This window comes from Stegostoma tigrinum, chromosome 20 (assembly GCF_030684315.1).
Source record: "Stegostoma tigrinum isolate sSteTig4 chromosome 20, sSteTig4.hap1, whole genome shotgun sequence".
Classification (NCBI taxonomy): Eukaryota; Metazoa; Chordata; class Chondrichthyes; order Orectolobiformes; family Stegostomatidae; genus Stegostoma; species Stegostoma tigrinum.
The window spans coordinates 47,595,270-47,614,864 of record NC_081373.1 but is presented as its reverse complement, the minus strand read 5'-3'; the positions used below and the strand labels follow the sequence as shown (position 1 = coordinate 47,614,864).

General features: G+C 43.5%; 1 protein-coding gene across 1 annotated transcript; it reads right to left on the bottom strand.

Annotated features, from left to right (window-relative positions):
- Positions 1–1,109: 1,109 nt before the first annotated feature.
- On the bottom strand, positions 1,110–4,301 carry dkk1b (dickkopf WNT signaling pathway inhibitor 1b). Its single transcript, XM_048551354.2, has 4 exons — positions 3,923–4,301; positions 2,792–2,942; positions 1,877–2,023; positions 1,110–1,734 (listed from the first exon to the last, which is right to left on the bottom strand). The coding sequence occupies exons 1-4, from the start codon at positions 4,115–4,117 to the stop codon at positions 1,490–1,492; spliced, it is 738 nt and encodes a 245-aa protein (XP_048407311.1). The 5' UTR covers positions 4,118–4,301; the 3' UTR covers positions 1,110–1,489.
- Positions 4,302–19,595: the final 15,294 nt, after the last annotated feature.

The window sequence follows — 19,595 nt, the reverse complement described above, 5'->3', positions numbered from 1 at the left end:
CCAATGACAAATGCCAGCACAATATTCCACTGAGGCGTATTCATTCCATCTACGAAGTGTGAATGTTGGCTGAGAGAGCTGGCACAGCACTGCTCTTTTGTTCTTTGTTTCAGGTGTGTGAAACCTATCTTCTATTCTGTTTCGGTGATTCCCTTGTGATCTGTAGTGGCTAGTTGCGGGACTGTGTACTGGATTGTTGGAAGGTTTTGTTTACAGGGTCTCACTGATAGATGACTAGATTGCCTAGAGGTCAGTGGATGAGCATTGCAGGAACCCAGAGATGTGAATTAGCCAAATTAAAGATTGATGCCTATGTTAAATTACTCTGCTTGGTTGTGTTGGGTACTTCAGATAATAGTGAGCAGTGTTATAAATTGGATGTCCCGTTGACCTGTGCCAAAGGACATTTCACATATATATTGCATCATTTGAGTAAAACAAAATCGCGAGGTCATTCGAAAGGCCTCCGCTAATGTTGTGCTCCTTACTTTCTACGAGGAAAAGCTCAGACAAAATGGTAATAATTGGATATCAGACTGGGAGGTTTGAATGGACAGTCACCATTGTAAACAGGCAAAACATTTTGTGGAAGCAGCTTCTAAAAACTGACAAAGTGTGCAACCTCTGCTGGTAAGATGTCAAAGGGAATACAGGAAGTAACACTGACTATTTCCAACCATAACCCAAAGGTTGGAATATAGGACTTAGAAGCAGGAATAATGCATTTAGGTTTTCCAAATCTGATTCGTTGTTTCAGAAGGTCATGGCTGATCTCAACAATATCTGCAACCCCACTCTCACCCACTCACCCTGGAACACCTTACCATAATTCTTGACTTTTCTGTCCTTAAAAAATCTACTTGAATAAATTCCTTCAATAAATTTGTTCAAGGGAGATCAACTAGTGCTTGCAATGCTGTAGGCTGGTGTGAGTGGCTTTGCAAAGTAAACTTTCTCCCTCTATAAGTGTGTATCTTAAAACGACACAGAATATCTAAATTATGTTACCACCATGATTAACAATCACAGCTCCCAAATGAGACTGTAGTAACTGGTGACACTTTTATTTCAGTTAAAATATAGAAAATTTATATCACAAGACACTCGATAGCAATAATATAGAACAATTTACAACACTGGCTGAACAGGGAGGAAGGCCTTGCAGCATTTTCCACAATACTGGTCAGTCAAGTATTTACAGTATAAGTGCCAGACTGAATCTTTTACAACACAGTAATTTACTGCAAGCATTACAGTCTACATAGTTCCTTAAAAGGGAACCAAAAGAAGCCCGATACACTTCGAATTCTGAAGGATGCCAGCATGCTTCCAGTCTAAAGCCCCTGAGAGGGGGGGCTCAGCTAGTCGGCCGATCTTGAACCGAAGTCTTCTCCTACCCCTCCCCCATCTTCCCAACAAACCTCCTCCCCAGCCCAATGTCCAAAGGTCTCGGGTCAGTCCTTTCACCATTGTCCACAGTGGTTCAGGGTCACTGGCATGTGTGCAGCCTGGAATTCTTGCTGTGATTCTCTCCCCTCTGTATCCGACAAGACAAACCCTGGGCGCAGTCACATCTCTGGAAGATCTCCAGGCCGCGGGAGCCTTTCCGCTTGTGTTTGGTGCACACCTGACCTTCCCTCAGCACCGGTTTGCAGATCTTGGACCAAAAGTGTCGGGCACAGCATAGTCCTTGGTCACAGTCAGAGGATCTGAGGCAAACATCACCTTCCTGTCCTAAGATGGGAAAGGATGGCCGGGGGGGGGGGGGGGGGGGGGGGGCGCACGGAGATGAAAAGAGAAAGTCAGTGAGAAACTTTCAAGATTGCAGTGCAAAGCACACACTTTGGACCTGTTTTGAATTTATCTGAGCCCTTACCTTTAACTGGGTGGGACCGAGCAGGGAGGGTTGTCCTCCTTGAATGGCTGTCCAAGGTGGTTTGATGCTCCTCATGGTTCCAGCTGTCCAGGATGCTCTCCTCAATTTCACCAGGAGTGTGTTCAATATCATCAGGCATGCACAGTCCTGCAAGACAATCCAGACCTCAAAATCCAGTTTGCTCCCTCCAAGAGAAAACTATGAACCAACAACCCCCTCTGTTGGCCCAGAAATGTTCATTGACTTCTTTTTGAGCAACTTAAACCTGACTCCTTTAAATTCCAATGGAGTTCAAATTAGTCAATTAGTGAGTTCAATGAATTCTGGGGATGGAGTGATTATGGGACCCTGAGACCAAGCAAACTCAACCAGAGGAGATAGGAGATAGGGGTGGGAAGTGAGGGGGCCACTAGACGACCTCGGTTTAGCCTCTTGGCAACTTCCACAGTCCATGATCTTATTTCTCTCTGGTAAAACAGATCTGCTGTTTTGAATTAACCGAGGCACCATTGTGCAACATGGTGTGTATATAAAAGTTTAGTTGTCTCGCACTTTCCCCTAATTTCCTATTTGAAACATGTTGCCCTCCGGTTGTAATACCTGACGTGGAATGTATATTGCAAATAGAAGACCGACTGCAGCGGGATCGACAGGATGTATGCGGACAAGTTGTATTTTTATTCCTGTTTCTGCAATATCCATGTTGAAAATTTTTAGATTTTTATCTATAAAGTACTTTTTTTCTCTGAAAACCAACAGCCCGATTGAAAAGCTGCAAGTTTTCAGCACTTTTTTTTCTCTCGCATTTACTATCCTTCCACGAAATGCCTCCCTCACTCTTCCCTCTCCCAACCCGTTCCCCTCGTCCTGTTCCGTTCTCTCTCCCACTCTGGCCGTCATTCTCCCCGCACTCACCGTTGCTGCAGCGAGTCCCCGGGCAGCACATAGCATCTCGGAGACAGCGTTTTCGGCGTCGGCGGCAGTTCAGACAATGCTGGGCAGCGGTTCTGGAAGCAGAACAGAACTGCTCGACAGCGCAGTCCCGGTCATTCAGACAACTGGAGAACTGCAAAAACGGAGTAGAAAGTTGAGTTAGTGTCCCCCCGGCACGGTGTAACACAGCAACACTAAGCACACATCAGGGCACGCACGGGCAGACCCTGAACGACTGGCACACACACAAATACACCCTGAAACATTAATACACATACACCCTGAAACATTAATACACATACACCCTGACACACACAAATACTCCCTGAAACACTGACACACACAAACGCACCCTGACATACAATCAAATACACCCTAAAACACTGACACACAAACGGATATACCCTGAAACATTGACTCAAACAAATATATCCTGAAATTTCGAAACACATATGCTCTGAAACTTTGGCATACACGGAAATGTAGCGTGAATCAATGGCGCACGCACACGTATATATACTCTGCAACATTGGCACGCGCAGACATATCCTGAAACAGTGGCACACCGCACAGATATATACCCTGAAACACTGGTACACACAGAGATATACCCTGAAACACTGTCGCGCACAAATATACTCTGAAACGGCGGCACACAGATACACCCCACAACACGATCACACACATTTATACTCCGCAACATTGGCGCGCGCACACACGGACACACAGACGTACCCCGTAATATACATGCAGAGAGGTAGACCCTGCAATACATTCACCAGACAATGCTTATACCCTACCTATAACACAAATTACGCGATAGTGTAATTACTGCGACATGTTTATGTGCATTAACACAAAAAGTAGTGTCTCCAAAAACACATCGTCCAACCCACAGAAATATCTTATTTTGCAACAGGTAATGTTGTGTCAGAATCCAGGTCTGAAACAATCAAAAAGTTGGGCGTGTTATTTGACGTTAAATCTTAAACAGGGAAAACTTCGTAATTTCAATGCAAATATTGACCGTTCTGGATGAAACAATGTTACATTTTGTTTTGTCTGGGTGGCCAGCTGGGTGCGTGCTTGGAGGTTAGCTGGCTTGACACTGACCTGGAATTGCTCGACCGCGTGGTTTTTGTTGACACTGTGACGGACCACAACCTGGGGAGCGACGCTGACCGGGTGGCTGGGACTCAGCGCCGCACCGCTGGCTGTCTTAATGGCGTTGGAATTGAAGGAGCTCACGGTGTTGCAGAGACAAAAGGTGAGCAGCAGTCTACCAGCCCCAGCAGCCTTTAAATACATGGTCAGCAGGGTCTCTCCGGTCCAGGACACCGCCAGATGAATGCAAGGAGGAGATGAACAGCCCACTCGAGATGCCCTTCACTCTCCTGACAGAAACCTGTGGGAGCAGCTAAGTGATAAATCCTTCTGTCCAGAAGCGCGGAGGTTTTGCCTGCTGGCTGTCTGGTTAACTCACTGACCTTGCAGAAACTTTATTTCCCTGAGTGCAGCCGCTTCCTGAGCAGTTTTATAGCAGCTCCTGCTGCCTGTGTTCCCGCCCCCCTCTCTCCATGTGTGACAAAGGACATGCTGGGATTTCAACACATGCTGCTCGGAGAATTTGCAAACCTACGTGTGTGTCAAACCAAGCCCCCCCCCCCACCTCCCCCCAATATCTAAGGCGCAATCAACACTCATTCCCGTTACCTTCTTTAATCATTTCCCGAAAGATGGCACCACATTGAGGTTTGACGCCTTTCTGAAACCTCTCTCGATCTTTATCTCCCTGTCTCTAATCTCCCTCCCTGTCTGAATCTTCCTGTCTTTATCTCGCCCACTCTCCCCTCTGTATCCATTTCTGGCCCTATCTTGTCTCGACATTCCTCCCTTTTTACCCCTCTTTCACCAGCTTCCTCTCGCTGTCTCCGTCTCCCTATTCTGTATCTTCCCTCTATCTCCTGCATCCTGTGCCTCATGTCTGTGTTCCACTGTACCCATCTCATTTTGCCCTTCTATCTGCCTCATCTCCCTTCCTCTGCCTCCATCCATCTCTCGTCCTCTTTCTCCCTCTGTCTTTCTCTCTCGCTGTGCCTTCCTTCCCTCTATCTCATTGTCTCTGTCCTTTACATCTGCAGTTCTAGCTGCCTTTCCCCGACGCTTCTATTTAGCGTTTTGCGGTTCTATCTATAAAGTTTGTGTTTGCCTTTCAGTCCTCAATCCGCCTTTCGCGCCCCTTGTTTGGTCTCTCTGTCACTGGGCATTTCTGTTCAGTTTGCTTTCTGTCTCTATCCCCGTTTCTTTTTATCTCCTCCCCACCCCCCCCCCCCGCCCCAACTTTGGCCTTTCTATCCCCTCCTGTCTGCATATTCCCCCTTCCCGCTTATTTAACTTGCATTCTGAATCCTTTTTTAATTGTCTTTTAAAATCCTGGGTCCAAATGTGTGGGGATGGCGAATCGGAGCTTAAAGGAAAAGTTTCTCGCTCAGATTTCCGCTGCTTGTAGAAGTCATGGGCGTGGAGCCCATCCTGTCGCAATATTCATCCTTTATCCGATGAGTTTCACGTCTGCTTTTTGTTTATTTGGAGCCGCGGATAGTTTTAGTACCTGCACTGTCTGGCTGGGAAAGAAAAGAATTCGAATACATTCAGATCATTTTCGCTCCATTTACAGCGTTTGATTGGAACGGGGGCCCAACTTTGAAATCCAGTTGATGAAACAAACTCGGCAGATCAAAGAGCTTGTGGAGACTCAGAACAGAGAAGAGTTTACCCAGTGAATTATCACGCAGTCCCGCACAGCAAAGCAAACACAGAACGCTCAGCACTGAATAATAAACAAGGTTAAGCTGCTTTCTCTGAATTGCTATTGTGTTCTTTGACTTAGTGATAAAACTACCAGAAACGAGCAGGCGCACTGCACTGATTGGCGTCGCTTCTGAAATTGCTAAAGAGCTGTCAGCAGGTTCGATGTTTGCAAAAATTATTAAACATGGAAATAACTCAGAGGAACGCCTTCTGCACCTGTTTCGGGGCTCCTCTTTTGGCCATGAGGTTTTGCTTTGGTTGATGTCGCGAAAAATAGTTTGGAACCACATACTTTTCGCGTGTGTGTATGTGCTCTTTTTCTCCCTCGTGTTGTTTAACTGAAGCTTTCTGGTTACAATGAAGCAGACTCTTTGGCACAAGAGGTAGAAAGATCCAGGTAACTGTTGTCCTCGCAATCGAGGTGCTCCTAAGATGCTGCTCGGCCTGCTGTGTTCATCCAGCTCTATACTTTTTTTTATCTCGGATTCTCCAGCATCTGCAGTTCCTTTTATCTCATGGGATTTGAAGTGTTGTTGCTGCAGGAAACACAGGAGCCAGTTTGCAGAGAGCAAGCTGTCTCCAGTAAAGTTACTATCTGAGATGTTACAGCATGGAAGCAGGCCATTTGGCCCATGCTGAAATAGCCATGCACCTGGTACCATTCCCCTGGAACCAGCCTCCACTGTTTACTTTGGCAGCACATTCCAGTGTAAGCAGGCTATTCGGCCCATTGAGTCCACACTTACCCTCTAAAGAGCATTCCACCCAGATCCACGCCCCTACCCCTATCCCTGTAACCCTGCATTTAGCATGGCCAATCCGCTAACCTGCACAACTTTGGACTGTGGGAGGAAGCCCAACGCAGACACAGGGAGAATGTGCAAATTCCACATACATAGTCACCTAAGGGTGGAATCAAGCCCAAGTTCCTGGCAGTGTGAGGCAATAGTGCTAACCACTGTATCACCCAAACTTAACCTTCTCTCATCACCGATTGCTCAGAAATACAGAAAATAGGAGCAGGAGTAGACCATACAGCCATTGGGAGCCTGCTCTGTTATTCAATATGATGATAGCTGATCATCCAACTCAGTCCTCAGTTTCTGTTTTCTCCCCATAATCTTTGATCCCTTGGCCCTAAGAACCATATTTCACTCCATCTGCAAAATGTTCAATATTTTGGCCTCAACTGCTTTCTGTGGCAGAGAATTTCACAGGCTCACCACTCTGGGTGAAGAAATTTCTCCTTATCTCAGTTCACTCATCCATACCCTCCACAGCAAATGCTCAGTAGCAGCAGTGTGTACTATCTACAGGATGCACTTCAGAAATTCTCCAAAGATCCTTCGTCAGCACCTTCCCAACTTAGGACCACTTCTATCTAGAAGGACAAGGGGAGCAGATATATGACAGTATCAACACTACATTCCCCTCCATGCAACTCACCATGAGCAGGACTGCCCTGACAAAGGTTCCTGACCCAAAACATTGACATTGCTGTCCCTCTGATGCTGCCTGACCTACTGTGTTCCTCCAGCTCCACACTGTATTGACTCTGACTTCCAGCATCTGCAGTTCTTGCTGTGTCCTGACTGATCCATCCCAAAAATCAGTTTCATGAACCTTTGTTGTACTCCCTCCAAAGTCAGAACATCCTTTCTCAGATAAAGGAGACCAAAACTGCATCTAATCTCATGGATGTGGTCTCCCAAGGTCCTGTAAAATTGCAAGACATCCCTCCTCCTATATTTGAATCCTCTTGCTGCAAAGGTCAACGTACTATTTGCCTTAAACTGAAAGAACCACGGATGCTCTATGTCAGTAACAAAGACAGAAGTTGCTGGAAAAGCTCAGCAGGTCTGGCAGCATCTGTGAAGAAAAAAAATCAGAGTTAACGTTTCGGGTCCAGTGACCCTTCCTCAGAAATGATGGTAGCTGGGAAAATGTCAGTTTATGTGCAGAAGGTAGGGAGTGGGGTAGGGAGGGGAGAAACAATGAATAGAGCCCAAAGAAAGAGAAGACCAGTTGAATTATGATCCAATGACCCAACTGCTCCTGACTCTCTTTAGGCTCTTTCCTATCGTTTATTCCCTACCCTACTCCCCCCCCCTTCCCTATTTCTCTATATAAACCAACATTTTCCCTGCTACTATCTGTTCTGAGGAAGATACACCAGACTCGAAACGTTAACTCTGATTTCTTTTCTTTACAGGTTCTGCCAGACCTGCTGAGCTTTTCCTGAAACGTCTGTTTTTGATTCTATTTGTCTTCTTCACCGTCTGCTGCACCTTTGTGTTTTGCGAATTGGCTCTCAATCCTTCCATCAGTGGGGACAACGTTTGTCTATCCATTCTGTTCAGTCCCTTCATAATCATAACAAAATCATTTGATTTTTTGTGATCTTTATTGATAAACATTGGTATGGATACTGGGGTTAACTTCCCTTATATCCTTCAAAGTACACACCTGGACCTTTTACATCGAGCTGAGAGGGCAGATGGGCAGCACTCCTTCAGTACTGCACTGCAGCTTCAGTCTTGATTGTTATGTTGAAATCCCAGAGTGTAGAACTTGAAATGACAGCCTTCTGTATGTTACCAATCGTTCATAGACAAACTGGTGAAGTCACTATACATGATCTAAATAAGTAGACATTAGGAGACTGCAACAGCTACAGTGGTGACCAGCAGAGGCCAGAAATTCAAACTGTGACGTGGCATCTGACTCACCAACCCGTGTACTAGTGTACCAACACATCAACATGGCCTTTGTCTCAGTGACTCTACAGGGATATCACAACAACAGTGCAGAACGGGTGCAGCTCAGTGTCCTGCACATTTTAGTGTGAAACCACATTCACTTGACAATTCCAGATTTAACATGTCTTTCAGTTAGAGAAACTGAGATGGTGAACAGTTATGAATGTGTGTGTGTGTGTATGTGTGTGTCTGTGTAAGAGAGATGCGTGTGTGAGAGAGAGTGTGTGTTTGTGTGTGTGTGTATTTATGTGTGCGTGTGTCTGTGAGAGTGTGTGCGCATGTGCGTGAGACAGTGTGTGTGTGTGTGTGTGTGTATGTGAGAGAGCATGTGTGTGTGTGTGTGTGTGTGTGTGTGTATGTGTGTGTGTGTGTGTATGTGTAAGAGAGTGTGAACAACATGAGTACTTTTCATTGCAGGCCTGACGAGCATTTTGACTGTTTAATACTGACACAGATCAGGGAGGCTGATAGATAATATTGCTTGACACTGAGAGCGATGTCAATAAGGATAAAGTCAGCCCTGACTGTCCTTTCTTTGCGAGCATGCACAAATAATCACGACTGACACTTCAGCGTGGGTCAGCACAGTGGCTCAGCTGGGGACCCGGGTTCAATTCCAGCCTTGAGCAACTGTCTGTGTGGAGTTTGCACATTGTTCCCGTGTCTGTGTGTGTTTCCTTTGGGTACTCCAGTTTCCTCCCACAGTCCAAAGATGTGCAGTGAATTGACCATACTAAATTGCTTTGTAGTGTCTGCAGATGAGGTGTCTTGTGAGTTTGCCATTGTAAGTGTTGGGTTATAGGGAGGGTGGAAGTCTAGATATGACTGGGTGCTGTTTGGAGTGTCAGTGCAGATCTGATTGACTGAATGGCCTCTTTCTGCACTGTAGCGATTCTGTGATTTCACCAAAGTGGCCACAAGAGGATGATATATTCATTAGTAAATCATCACCATATTGTTTGAACTGTGCTTGTGAATGGATAAATCTTCCCTCATGTCGGGTATTGTGAAACCAGAACAGGAGCTGATGTGGTCAAATCTGAACTGGCCAATATTCAATCAGATCTGGCCACACTAGCAACAGGCACAATCAGAGGTCACAGTCTGCATTGGAAGGAATGAACAACTTATTGCTTTTGAGTAAGGTTGGCGAACAGAGGCATGGTGACTCAAGACCCCAGATTATATTTTATTGGTTTCGTTCCTATTGATGGGTCCTTCTGTCCTTGGCAAATAGGAATTTGATTAATGTCAGGTTTGGAGGAAACAGTCCCTCTGGCAGTGGAGTACTCTCGCAGTAAGCATTGGATTGACAGCTTAAATTAAATAATAAAAATCCAGATAGATTATCACCATATTACCAATTGTTTATATGAATAGGAGTTTTGGCCAAGTTACATCAACTGTCATGTCCATCAAGCATTTGGGACGTCAACATTCTAAAGCATTTCAGAGCTGAATTAAGAGCTGGGTACAAAACGATTCAAAGATTTTGCAATAGTTTCCCTCATGATCCCTTCCCATTGTCCCATCCTTGTAAAACATTAGATGCACCGTAACATGAATGCAAATGTCTATAAAATGCTTACAGATCACATTATTAATAGAACAAAATCATGTCATTGGATATTATGCTTAAATAAAATTGGTTTACGGGTGGGGGAGTGCAGTGGCAGCGGCATAGGTTCAATAAGCCTGTTTATTAGTCTGTTTTGAGATGATTAATGGAATTGGAGATGGATAAATGCTCTGGAATTTTAGGTTGTAATTGGGACCAGAGATTATGAAGATTTGTCTTCCTCAAGAAATTTCATAGGTTGGAATAGGATCCATTACAAAGTAGATCATACGTGTTTAATGAAAGAAGCAGGTCAGCTGAGTAGATGACCTTTTACAGAAGGAAGTCACATTAGTCATTATGAGTTTCTTATAATACTTTTTTGAGAAGCCTCATGTGATCACTGGTAAGCACATGGTTAGGTTTTCAAACAAGGTCTTCCTGCTTGCAATCATCACCCCGTTAAAATAATCTCTTGTCTAAGCAATTGTCCTGAACAATGGATTTCTTTAGTTGCATTCCTGTTAAGCCAAATGGAATTCTAGCAGGAGTCTGGGTTGGGAGGTAATTTTTATTATTTACTCATTCATAGGGTGTAGGTGCCATTGGCTCAGGGGCTGCAATGGCCTAGTGGCATTATTGTTGCACTGTTACTCCGGAGATGCAAGAAATATTCCCGAGACTGTGCTTCAATTCCCACTATGGTAGGTGGTGGAGTTTGAATTCAATAAAAATTTGAAATTAAGAGTCTAATGATGCCCATTAAATCATTGTCAATTGTTGAGAAAAACCCATCTGGTTCACCAATTGCTTTTCAAGAAAGAATCTGCCATCCTTACTTGATCTGGCCTACATGTGACTCCAGACCCACAGTACTGTGGTTGACTCTTAAGTGCCCTCTGGAAAGGGCAATAAATGCCAATGCCCACCTCCCATGAACTAATAAAAAAAATTAATATAGGGATTACCCATCCCTAATTGCCCAGAGGGCTGTTAAGACTCGACTACATTGCTATGGATCTGGAATCACATGTAAAGCAGATAAGGTAAGGATGGCAAATTCATTTTCTTAAAGGACCAGTCTTTTTTACAGGAATTGAAAATGGTCTGTTCTTTTTATTCTGGATTATTTTTTGAACTGAATTCAGATTTCACCATTTCCCCAGCGTTGGATTCAAACCCATGTCCCTGGCCTGGGATTTGTGCTACTAGTGGAGTGGCAATGCCCCTATTTGCAGGAAATGTCCACTCCCATGCTCCAGTGTAGAATGAGCCCGGCCTTTGATTAAGATTTCTTTTCCAAGAACTGTAATAGTACAGTCACTGGGCACTATCTTATAGTGATACAACTGTAAGAGTAAATTTCCAAAATAAATGGAAAATCATGTGTTTTCACAACAGATATACATGTTGCTTCATCCATGGTCTTCTATCATAAGGTCAGCAGTGAGGATGTTCACTGAAGATTGAACAATTTTTATACAATCTGGATCACTCCCTAACAGCACTGTGGGTGCACCTACACCAGACAACCCTAAAATCGTGTACCTCAGTACCTTTTAACCTAAGATTGTGCCATAAGTGGCAACTCTGTAAACTTCTCACAGCACCCATGTGAATACATGTGACAATAAACCTAAATTTAATTCTAACATACTACTGCAGTTCAAGAAAGCAGCTCAACGCAAACTGTGGAGGAACAATTAGTGAGAGATAATGGGAACTGCAGATGCTGGAGAATCCAAGATAACAAAGTAGTCTAGGCCCGAAACGTCAACTTTTGTGCTCCTAAGATGCTGCTTGGCCTGCTCATCCAGCTCTACACTTTGTTATCGAGGAACAATTAAAAATGGACAGAAAATGCCTGCCAGATCCATTGTTCTCTTCTAATCTTCATGTAGTGTCCTCATTGTTCAAGGGTTAGTTTATCTCATGATGTTCACTCTGGGGTGGCGATTAGCTTAACCAGTGCAAATATTATATCTGCGTTGTTGGAGTTATTCAACACTGCAATACCAATTAAGATTAGCGACTGCACAAAGTCTTTCTCTCATCCCATAAATGAATGTATCAATAAACTAACAAATTTAATGTTCTTCTGACTGCCACACTCAGTTGAATTACACACTCCACAAATATGACCTCATCCAAAAGTATGTTCTATCCTGTGTTAACTGATGTACACTCATTCCAAATCTCAATTTTAAAACCTTCAAACTGGTTTTGAAATTGCCTCCCTAGTTCTGCAACTTCTTCCAGTGCTATAACCTTCTAAGATCTATGACCTCATTCAATTCAATTTCATAAACTTCTCAGTTTAATCATTTAGAACTAGAAATTGTGCATTCTGTTGTCTTAGTTCTACTGTATATAGTTCTATTGCTGCAATGGCAATAATAATGAAGATGTTTCCTATGACATTTTTAGCTTTGAACCTGTCCTTAGGTGGCTTCGAGCCAAGTTTTGTTTGTTTACACTTCTGTGAAAATGCCTTGCGATATTTACTAACTTGAAAGGTCTTATACAAATGGAAATACTTATTAAGGTCACTTATTTGAGTATGGAAGTAGTCAGTCAGAAAACAAACGCCAACTATCTATTTTGTGATCAATTTGAAAACTGGAGAAATGGAGTTCCATACATTTGCATCAAATTGTTCACAGTTAAGTTTGACAAAAAGCTAATGAGGCAGCACTTGTTTCTCAAAATGTTTGAAGTAAAGTTTAAAAATGACTTGAGTAGTTCCAACAAGAGCAGACCACAGTTATCCAGTGAACTGTTATTTTAAAGACACAATAAACCATCTGAGGCACTTCACAGGAGGACATCAAAAGAAGTTGGCACCTAAGCCATTGAAACAGCCATTAAGATGAGTGACTAAATGCTTGTTAAAGGAGAGAAGTTGTAAGCAGTTTCTTAAATGAAGCTAAAGGAGGGACATGGCAGGCTTTGGGGAAGTAATTTCAGAGTTTAGGTTTATGAAGTTGAAGGCACAGTCACTTATGGAGCAGGGAATGGTAGGAATAAGCTAATGGTCTTACCTAGAGGAGGGAAATTTGGAGGGGCCAGAGGAGGTTACAGAGATGGGCCAGGGGCAGGGTCTTACAAAGAATTTGATCTTGAGGACAAAAATTTTAACTAAGGTCCACCAAGTCCAAAATTAGGATCAAGGCAGCAGAATTTGAAACAACTGAAAATCAAGGAGAACGGAAGATACGAGTGCAGCGTTTGAAAATGCCATTCAGAAAGTAACAAAACCATGTATTAAAGTTTCAACAGCAGATAAACTGATGCTGAGGAGGATCAATTACATAGGGTGACCAGACACCTTTGGAGCTAAAAAGTAAATGGTGTTGAAAGATCAGTTCAGAGTGAAACAGGTGCAATAGCTGCAATGTTTGAACCTCATCGGTCTCTCTGCATTTTCCTGCAGTCACTCTCTGTGAAGTCTGGACTAATCCTGCCCTATTTCTTTACTTCATTGGCGACCTTGCCATCAGATCCAGTGTTCCTCCTAAACCTCTGAATCCATCACTTAGTTCTTTGGCTGAGCTTTTCATAATGCTGCTACCGGCCTCTTGGATTTGGGGTCAATTTTTTTGTGTTTTAATATCTAGTAAATTAGCTTGGGGAGTTTGTCTGTATTCCAGGTGGTACGGAAATTTAAGTTGTTACTAAAAAATGAACCTAGAGCATGTTGACATTGCAACTGTCCTTTATCTAATATACCTAACACTGCTAATTACAATTCCGCCCTAACCCCCACATCCCGGGATAAGATTTGATTTCCTGTCAATGTGTGAATGTATGTTGTGCCTGGTGTGTGGTTGCAGCTGTTTGGCATGACCCTTCAGTACAAGTGTTGCAGACAGGCACACTTCAGTTTCTGGGACTATTTGCTGAGGAACATTTTGAGCTTGGGGTAGCTCCTGCATTGGTACAATAGACCCCACCCAGAACATTTCAACCACTGTGTACTGAGCAGCTGGGTACTATAATATCCCTTGACTGCATGCTTTATAAAAATGTATGTTGTAAATTAAGTGTATTGATAATGTTTTGAGGCACTTCAGAGTGGATCATGTTGTATAAAAGCCTTATTTCAGTGATATTTTCTGCGATCTCCAGTTTAAAATGATAATAAAATGTGAGGCTGGATGAACACAGCAGGCCAAGCAGCATCTCAGGAGCACAAAAGCTGACGTTTCGGGCCTAGACCCTTCATCAGAGAGGGGGATGGGGGGAGGGAACTGGAATAAATAGGGAGAGAGGGGGAGGCGGACCGAAGATGGAGAGTAAAGAAGATAGGTGGAGAGAGTGTAGGTGGGGAGGTAGGGAGGGGATAGGTCAGTCCAGCGAAGACGGACAGGTCAAGGAGGTGGGAAGAGGTTAGTAGGCAGCGGGGGGTGCGGCTTGGGGTGGGAGGAAGGGATGGGTGAGAGGAAGAACCGGTTAGGGAGGCAGAGACAGGTTGGACTGGTTTTGGGATGCAGTGGGTCGGCGGGGGGAAGAGCTGGGCTGGTTGTGTGGTGCAGTGGGGGGAGGGGATGAACTGGGCTGGTTTAGGGATGCAGTAGGGGAAGGGGAGATTTTGAAACTGGTGAAGTCCACATTGATACCATATGGCTGCAGGGTTCCCAGGCGGAATATGAGTTGCTGTTCCTGCAACCTTCGGGTGGCATCATTGTGGCAGTGCAGGAGGCCCATGATGGACATGTCATCAAGAGAATGGGAGGGGGAGTGGAAATGGTTTGCGACTGGGAGGTGCAGTTGTTTGTTGCGAACTGAGCGGAGGTGTTCTGCAAAGCGGTCCCCAAGCCTCCGCTTGGTTTCCCCAATGTAGAGGAAGCCGCACCGGGTACAGTGGATGCAGTATACCACATTGGCAGATGTGCAGGTGAACCTCTGCTTGATGTGGAATGTCATCTTGGGGCCTGGGATGGGGGTGAGGGAGGAGGTGTGGGGACAAGTGTAGCATTTCCTGCGGTTGCAGGGGAAGGTGCCGGGTGTGGTGGGGTTGGAGGGCAGTGTGGAGCGAACAAGGGAGTCACGGAGAGAGTGGTCCAGTTTAAAATGCTTGCCTTTAGGCTGTTTACCTGAAGTGTAATGTATTTTGTAAATATCAAAACTGTTATTGTGTGGAACACGTTGTTTTGGGGCAAGTTGAATATTCTTGTGAATCCTGTAATACTGAAGTCAAAATGTTTTATAAATTTTTTTTGTTTAAATTTTATTTTAAAAAGTGTATTTTGTTTAAGAAAAACAATTGTGACATGGCTTGGCTGGCAGCAAAAACAATCCTTTGTATCGGATTATTTTTGTAGTCCCAGAATCTCCATCCTCTGTGCCCTGTCTACAAGATGGATGTGTTTGGGAATGAGAATGGAATTGGAAGAGAGAGATGTTTTCCACCTCCTTGTGGAATGTGCCTTTATGAAGAAGCTCTGTATACTGATGTGGTGGTTTTTCTTGAGGTTCATTCTTGGTGCCTCTGTGATGCAACGCTCTGTTTTATGGCGTGTTCCCAGGGATGTGCACTGTGATAAATATTGACTGGAGGACCATCAACCGGATGAAAGATTTTTATTCACTAAATTCATTAGTGTTGCAGAGCAAGTTGTCCTTTATATAAATATTGACAGATGCCAAAATCCAGGGCTACATTGTGAAGGAGACACTGCAGCTTGGGGATGCTGCTGCAGAGGTGCACTGGGAATTTCACCATTTTATATCCCATCTTGATTCCTTTCAGCTCAAGAGTACACTCATTCCTCAATAAACTCAGAAGTGCTACCTGTGAATCCATGAAGTTGGCCTCAGATCCAATTATACTTTTCTAGTTGACAGGCTGTGATGGATACTGTGCTTGTGTGTTATCCACCTGAGGCCCTTGTTCCTGGGCCCTGTGGATAATAAGGATTTGGTGTATTGTAACTGTACTGATACATCATACAGTGCCACATGTCTTTGGAGCAAAGTTGATTGTACTTTTGTGTATTACTAAATTCAAAAGTTTCTGTCTTGTTTTCAGGTTTTTATGAATGAGGCATATCTCTGTGAGAAAAGAAAATGCATTGTTCTCAGTGGAAATGGCTATTAGGTGTCAGGCCCATAACCACAACCTCCCAGATAAATTTCTCCCCAAATTTCTCTTGCTTTGCTTCATCCAGATACAGCTCATTTAATTTGAGATTCAACACTTCAATGTTTGGACAAACTGAAACTATCTATTATATTTAAAGAGAAATTGCGACACCCTCCAAAGGAAACCAGTCCCTCAATGCTGTTTTTTAAAAATTATTTTGCTGGAATATTTTGAATGTTTGAACGAAAATGAATCTCAACTCGGAACTTGTTCTTGAAACATACTATTGATCTGAGTCCAATTTTTAGAAGGACACGAGTTTAGTTTTTGTTTAAAAGTGGGCCATTGATAAAGTTCAATGCTGCTCAACGTAAAGAACAAAACCAGCAGGCAGTTCAGTTAAATTTAATCGTGTGTATTGCCATTAATCAAAATCTGCGGTAAAAGGGGGATTTGTTTTAACAACACAGCCAGTGCGGGGAGTGGTGTGGAAAGGGAGGTTATTTAAGGTGCTCTTTGATGCAGCCAGATCAAACAGATTTGTCAAATAGCGCTAACCTCGTCTTAGTCAAGCTTCGAAGGGATGGCGTGTAGTCGTTGCCTTTCTCCCTATTGACTGCTACTCAATAAAACATCAGGTTAGGTACATCTAATCCTAATTAAGATGCTTGGCTGCCGAACTAATCCATTCGGACTACAGTGGCTGATCGTAAACGCTTGAAATACACGTCGATTTTAATTAGAATTGACACAAACCGAGCAAAGGCTTTGGACCCAGAGCAGAAAGTGAACATTGTGCGCCACCTCGTGGCTCTCATTGCAGTGGCTGTGACCAGCAGGTCAGGGCAACCCGTTTTCCAAGAGATTGGGCAAGAAATGGAATCCGAGCGAATTGTTAATCGTACAGTTTCCTTCAAAAAATCCATTGTCGGAAAAACCCATCTGGTTCATTCACGTCCTTTAGAGAAAGAAATTGCCATTCTTACCGGGTCTGGGCTACATGTGACTCCAGACCCAGAGCAATGTGATTGGCTCTTAACCGCCCTCTGGGCAATTAGGGATGAGCAATAAACGCAGCCTAGCCAGAGATACCCACATCCCATTCATGAATAAAAAAAAACTGAGTCATTTCAGTCAATTCAGAAGCAACAAATTGCTTTCCATCCAGTGCTTGAGGTTGGAAGAAAATTCTGCACAGTGTAAGTAAAGATTATCACCACTGGTTAAAATGGAAGATTTGTGATAGTTATGGAATAAATAGCATTTGTTCCATGATGAATAACTGGTACGTTTCATTCAGTTCATTGTTAGACTGTAAATATATTTTTATTTTGATCATGTATTTTTTGTAAATCTAGTCTAGAATCTAGTCTACTGCGTTCGCTGCTCACTGTCGTCTCCTCTACGTTGGGGAAACGAAGCATAGACTTGGCGACCACTTCGCAGAACATCTACGTTCTGCTCACAAAAAAGACCCTGAACTACCTGTTGCCTGCCACTTCAACGCACCACCCTGCTCCCTGGCCAACATCTCTGCCTCTGGCTTGCTACAGTGTTCCAGCGAAGCCCAACGCAAGCTGGACGAACAACACCTCATCATCATCACCGCTTGGCGACCCTACAGCACTCCGGGCTCAATACTGAGTTCGATAATATTAGGGTGTAAACTCTCCCAGGTCCCAGCCCTCCAGCCAACACACCAGGCCTTGTCACCACATAGCCTGCCACTGCACACCCCCTGTTGTTAACAGTCCCCATTAACAACTACTCATCCTCCCAGCCTGATCGTTAGCAGCTCTTTGTCTGTCCAACTGTCTTTCTCTCTCTTTGGGCTCTATCCTATTGTTTACTCCCTACACCACATACCTCCCTATTTTCTGTATATAAACTGACATTTTCCCAGCCACTATCAGTTCTGAGGAAGGGTCACTGGACCCGAAACGTTAACTCTGTTTTCTCCTTCACAGATGCTGACAGGTCTGCTGAGCTTTTCCAGCAATTTTGTTTTTGTCCATGTATTTTTTGTAGCTGTTTTGTATGGTTTTTACTGGTTTTACTTAATCTAAACAGTAATTTTTTTTACATTTCCTGTTGCCACATCTGAGGGTTAGCCTCCAGTATGGGATACACTTAAAAAGGAAAATAATTTCCGCAATAATCTAGCTCTTTTAGCAAAATACTGATGTTCTGGATCCTACCATCAAAGGGAAAGACTTCTATTTATTTCATAACCACGGGACATCCCAAAGCAGTTAGCAGTTAATGTGGTACTTTTTGAAGACTAGACTTTTTGACAAATAGGAATGGTGGCAGCCCATTTGCACACAGCAAGCTCCCACAAACGAAAATTTGATAATGGCTGAACATTTGTTAGTTATTTATTTATCAAATTATAATCCTCAAAATCAAGCCAGGGCCCCTAATTTGCTGAATTCAAGGTGATTTGTCTGCCATTTAATCTGTATCAAGAACATTCCTTGGGCATGAGCAGTTTTTGTTGGTGTTTCTGCATGTGTATATTAGGTACATATTGTTAACCACACAACAAAGACTCTTTATTTCGTTGTGTACACCCAACAAACATTTTGTCTGCATTTTAACGGGTGGTAGTAATTTTTTCTTACACCATCATGTGGAAGTGCCGCAGTTGGGTTGGACAAGGTCAAAAATCACACAAGACCAGGTTATAGTCCAACAGGTTTATTTGAAGGTGCACGCTTTCGGAGCATTGCCCCTTCCTCAGGTGTAACCTGACATAGAGCTGAGGAAGGGGCAATGCTCCAGAAGCTCGTGCGTTCAAATAAACTTGTTGGACATTTTCCTGGAGATTTTTGACCAATTCTTACACTTGCAGATTTTCCTTAAAATGTAGAGAATGGTAGAGAAACTCAGCATGCCTGGCAGCATCTGTGGAGCGAATCTAAAGTTGTACTGAATGATTTATTGTTGTCACATGTATAGCAATACAGTGAAGTGTTGTTTTGCATGCAGATTACACCATGCAAATTGCATCAGGGTAGCAGAACAGAGTACAGTGCTACATCCACAGAGAAGGCACATAGAGAGAGATCAGAATGAACATTTGAGTGGTCTGTTCAAATATTGGGGTGTCAATAGTGGAGTAAAACAAATAACAGCTAATGCTGAAGATCTGAAATGGAAACAAATTGCTGGAGAAACTCTGCAGGTCTGTCAGCATCTCCAGGGAGAAAACAGAATTAACATTTGGAGTCTGGTAACTTTTCATCAGATGGTTCATTAATTCAAATAATGCCTGCTAGTTTATTTTTACTTCAAAAAATATCTTTTATAAAAATATTTTTATGTACATAGTCACTAAAGCATTTCGATTCTGTACAGTAGCATATGAAGAAACAAACAAACATTGGAGTTTGACTCTATCTAACAAACAAATGGCATTTCTTACTAATACAAGACTATATTTACGTATATTTCAGGCACTGGATGGTGGGGGTGGGGGTGGGGGGGGCCGATAAATGAATGTACCCCAATTTAACTGCAGCAGGAAGACCTTAGACCGTGGTCTTTCTCCATTGCCCTTTATGGCAAAAG

What these genes read in the sequence shown, in the direction of transcription:
- dkk1b (XM_048551354.2), bottom strand. Translation starts at nt 4,117, where the DNA reads ATGTATTTAAAGGCTGCTGGGGCTGGTAGACTGCTGCTCACCTTTTGT. An exon ending in ACGCGGTCGAGCAATTCCAG is followed by an intron (nt 2,943 to 3,922) that starts GTCAGTGTCAAG and finishes CCGTTTTTGCAG; the next exon opens with TTCTCCAGTTGTCTGAATGA. An exon ending in TCGGTCCCACCCAGTTAAAG is followed by an intron (nt 1,735 to 1,876) that starts GTAAGGGCTCAG and finishes TTCCCATCTTAG; the next exon opens with GACAGGAAGGTGATGTTTGC.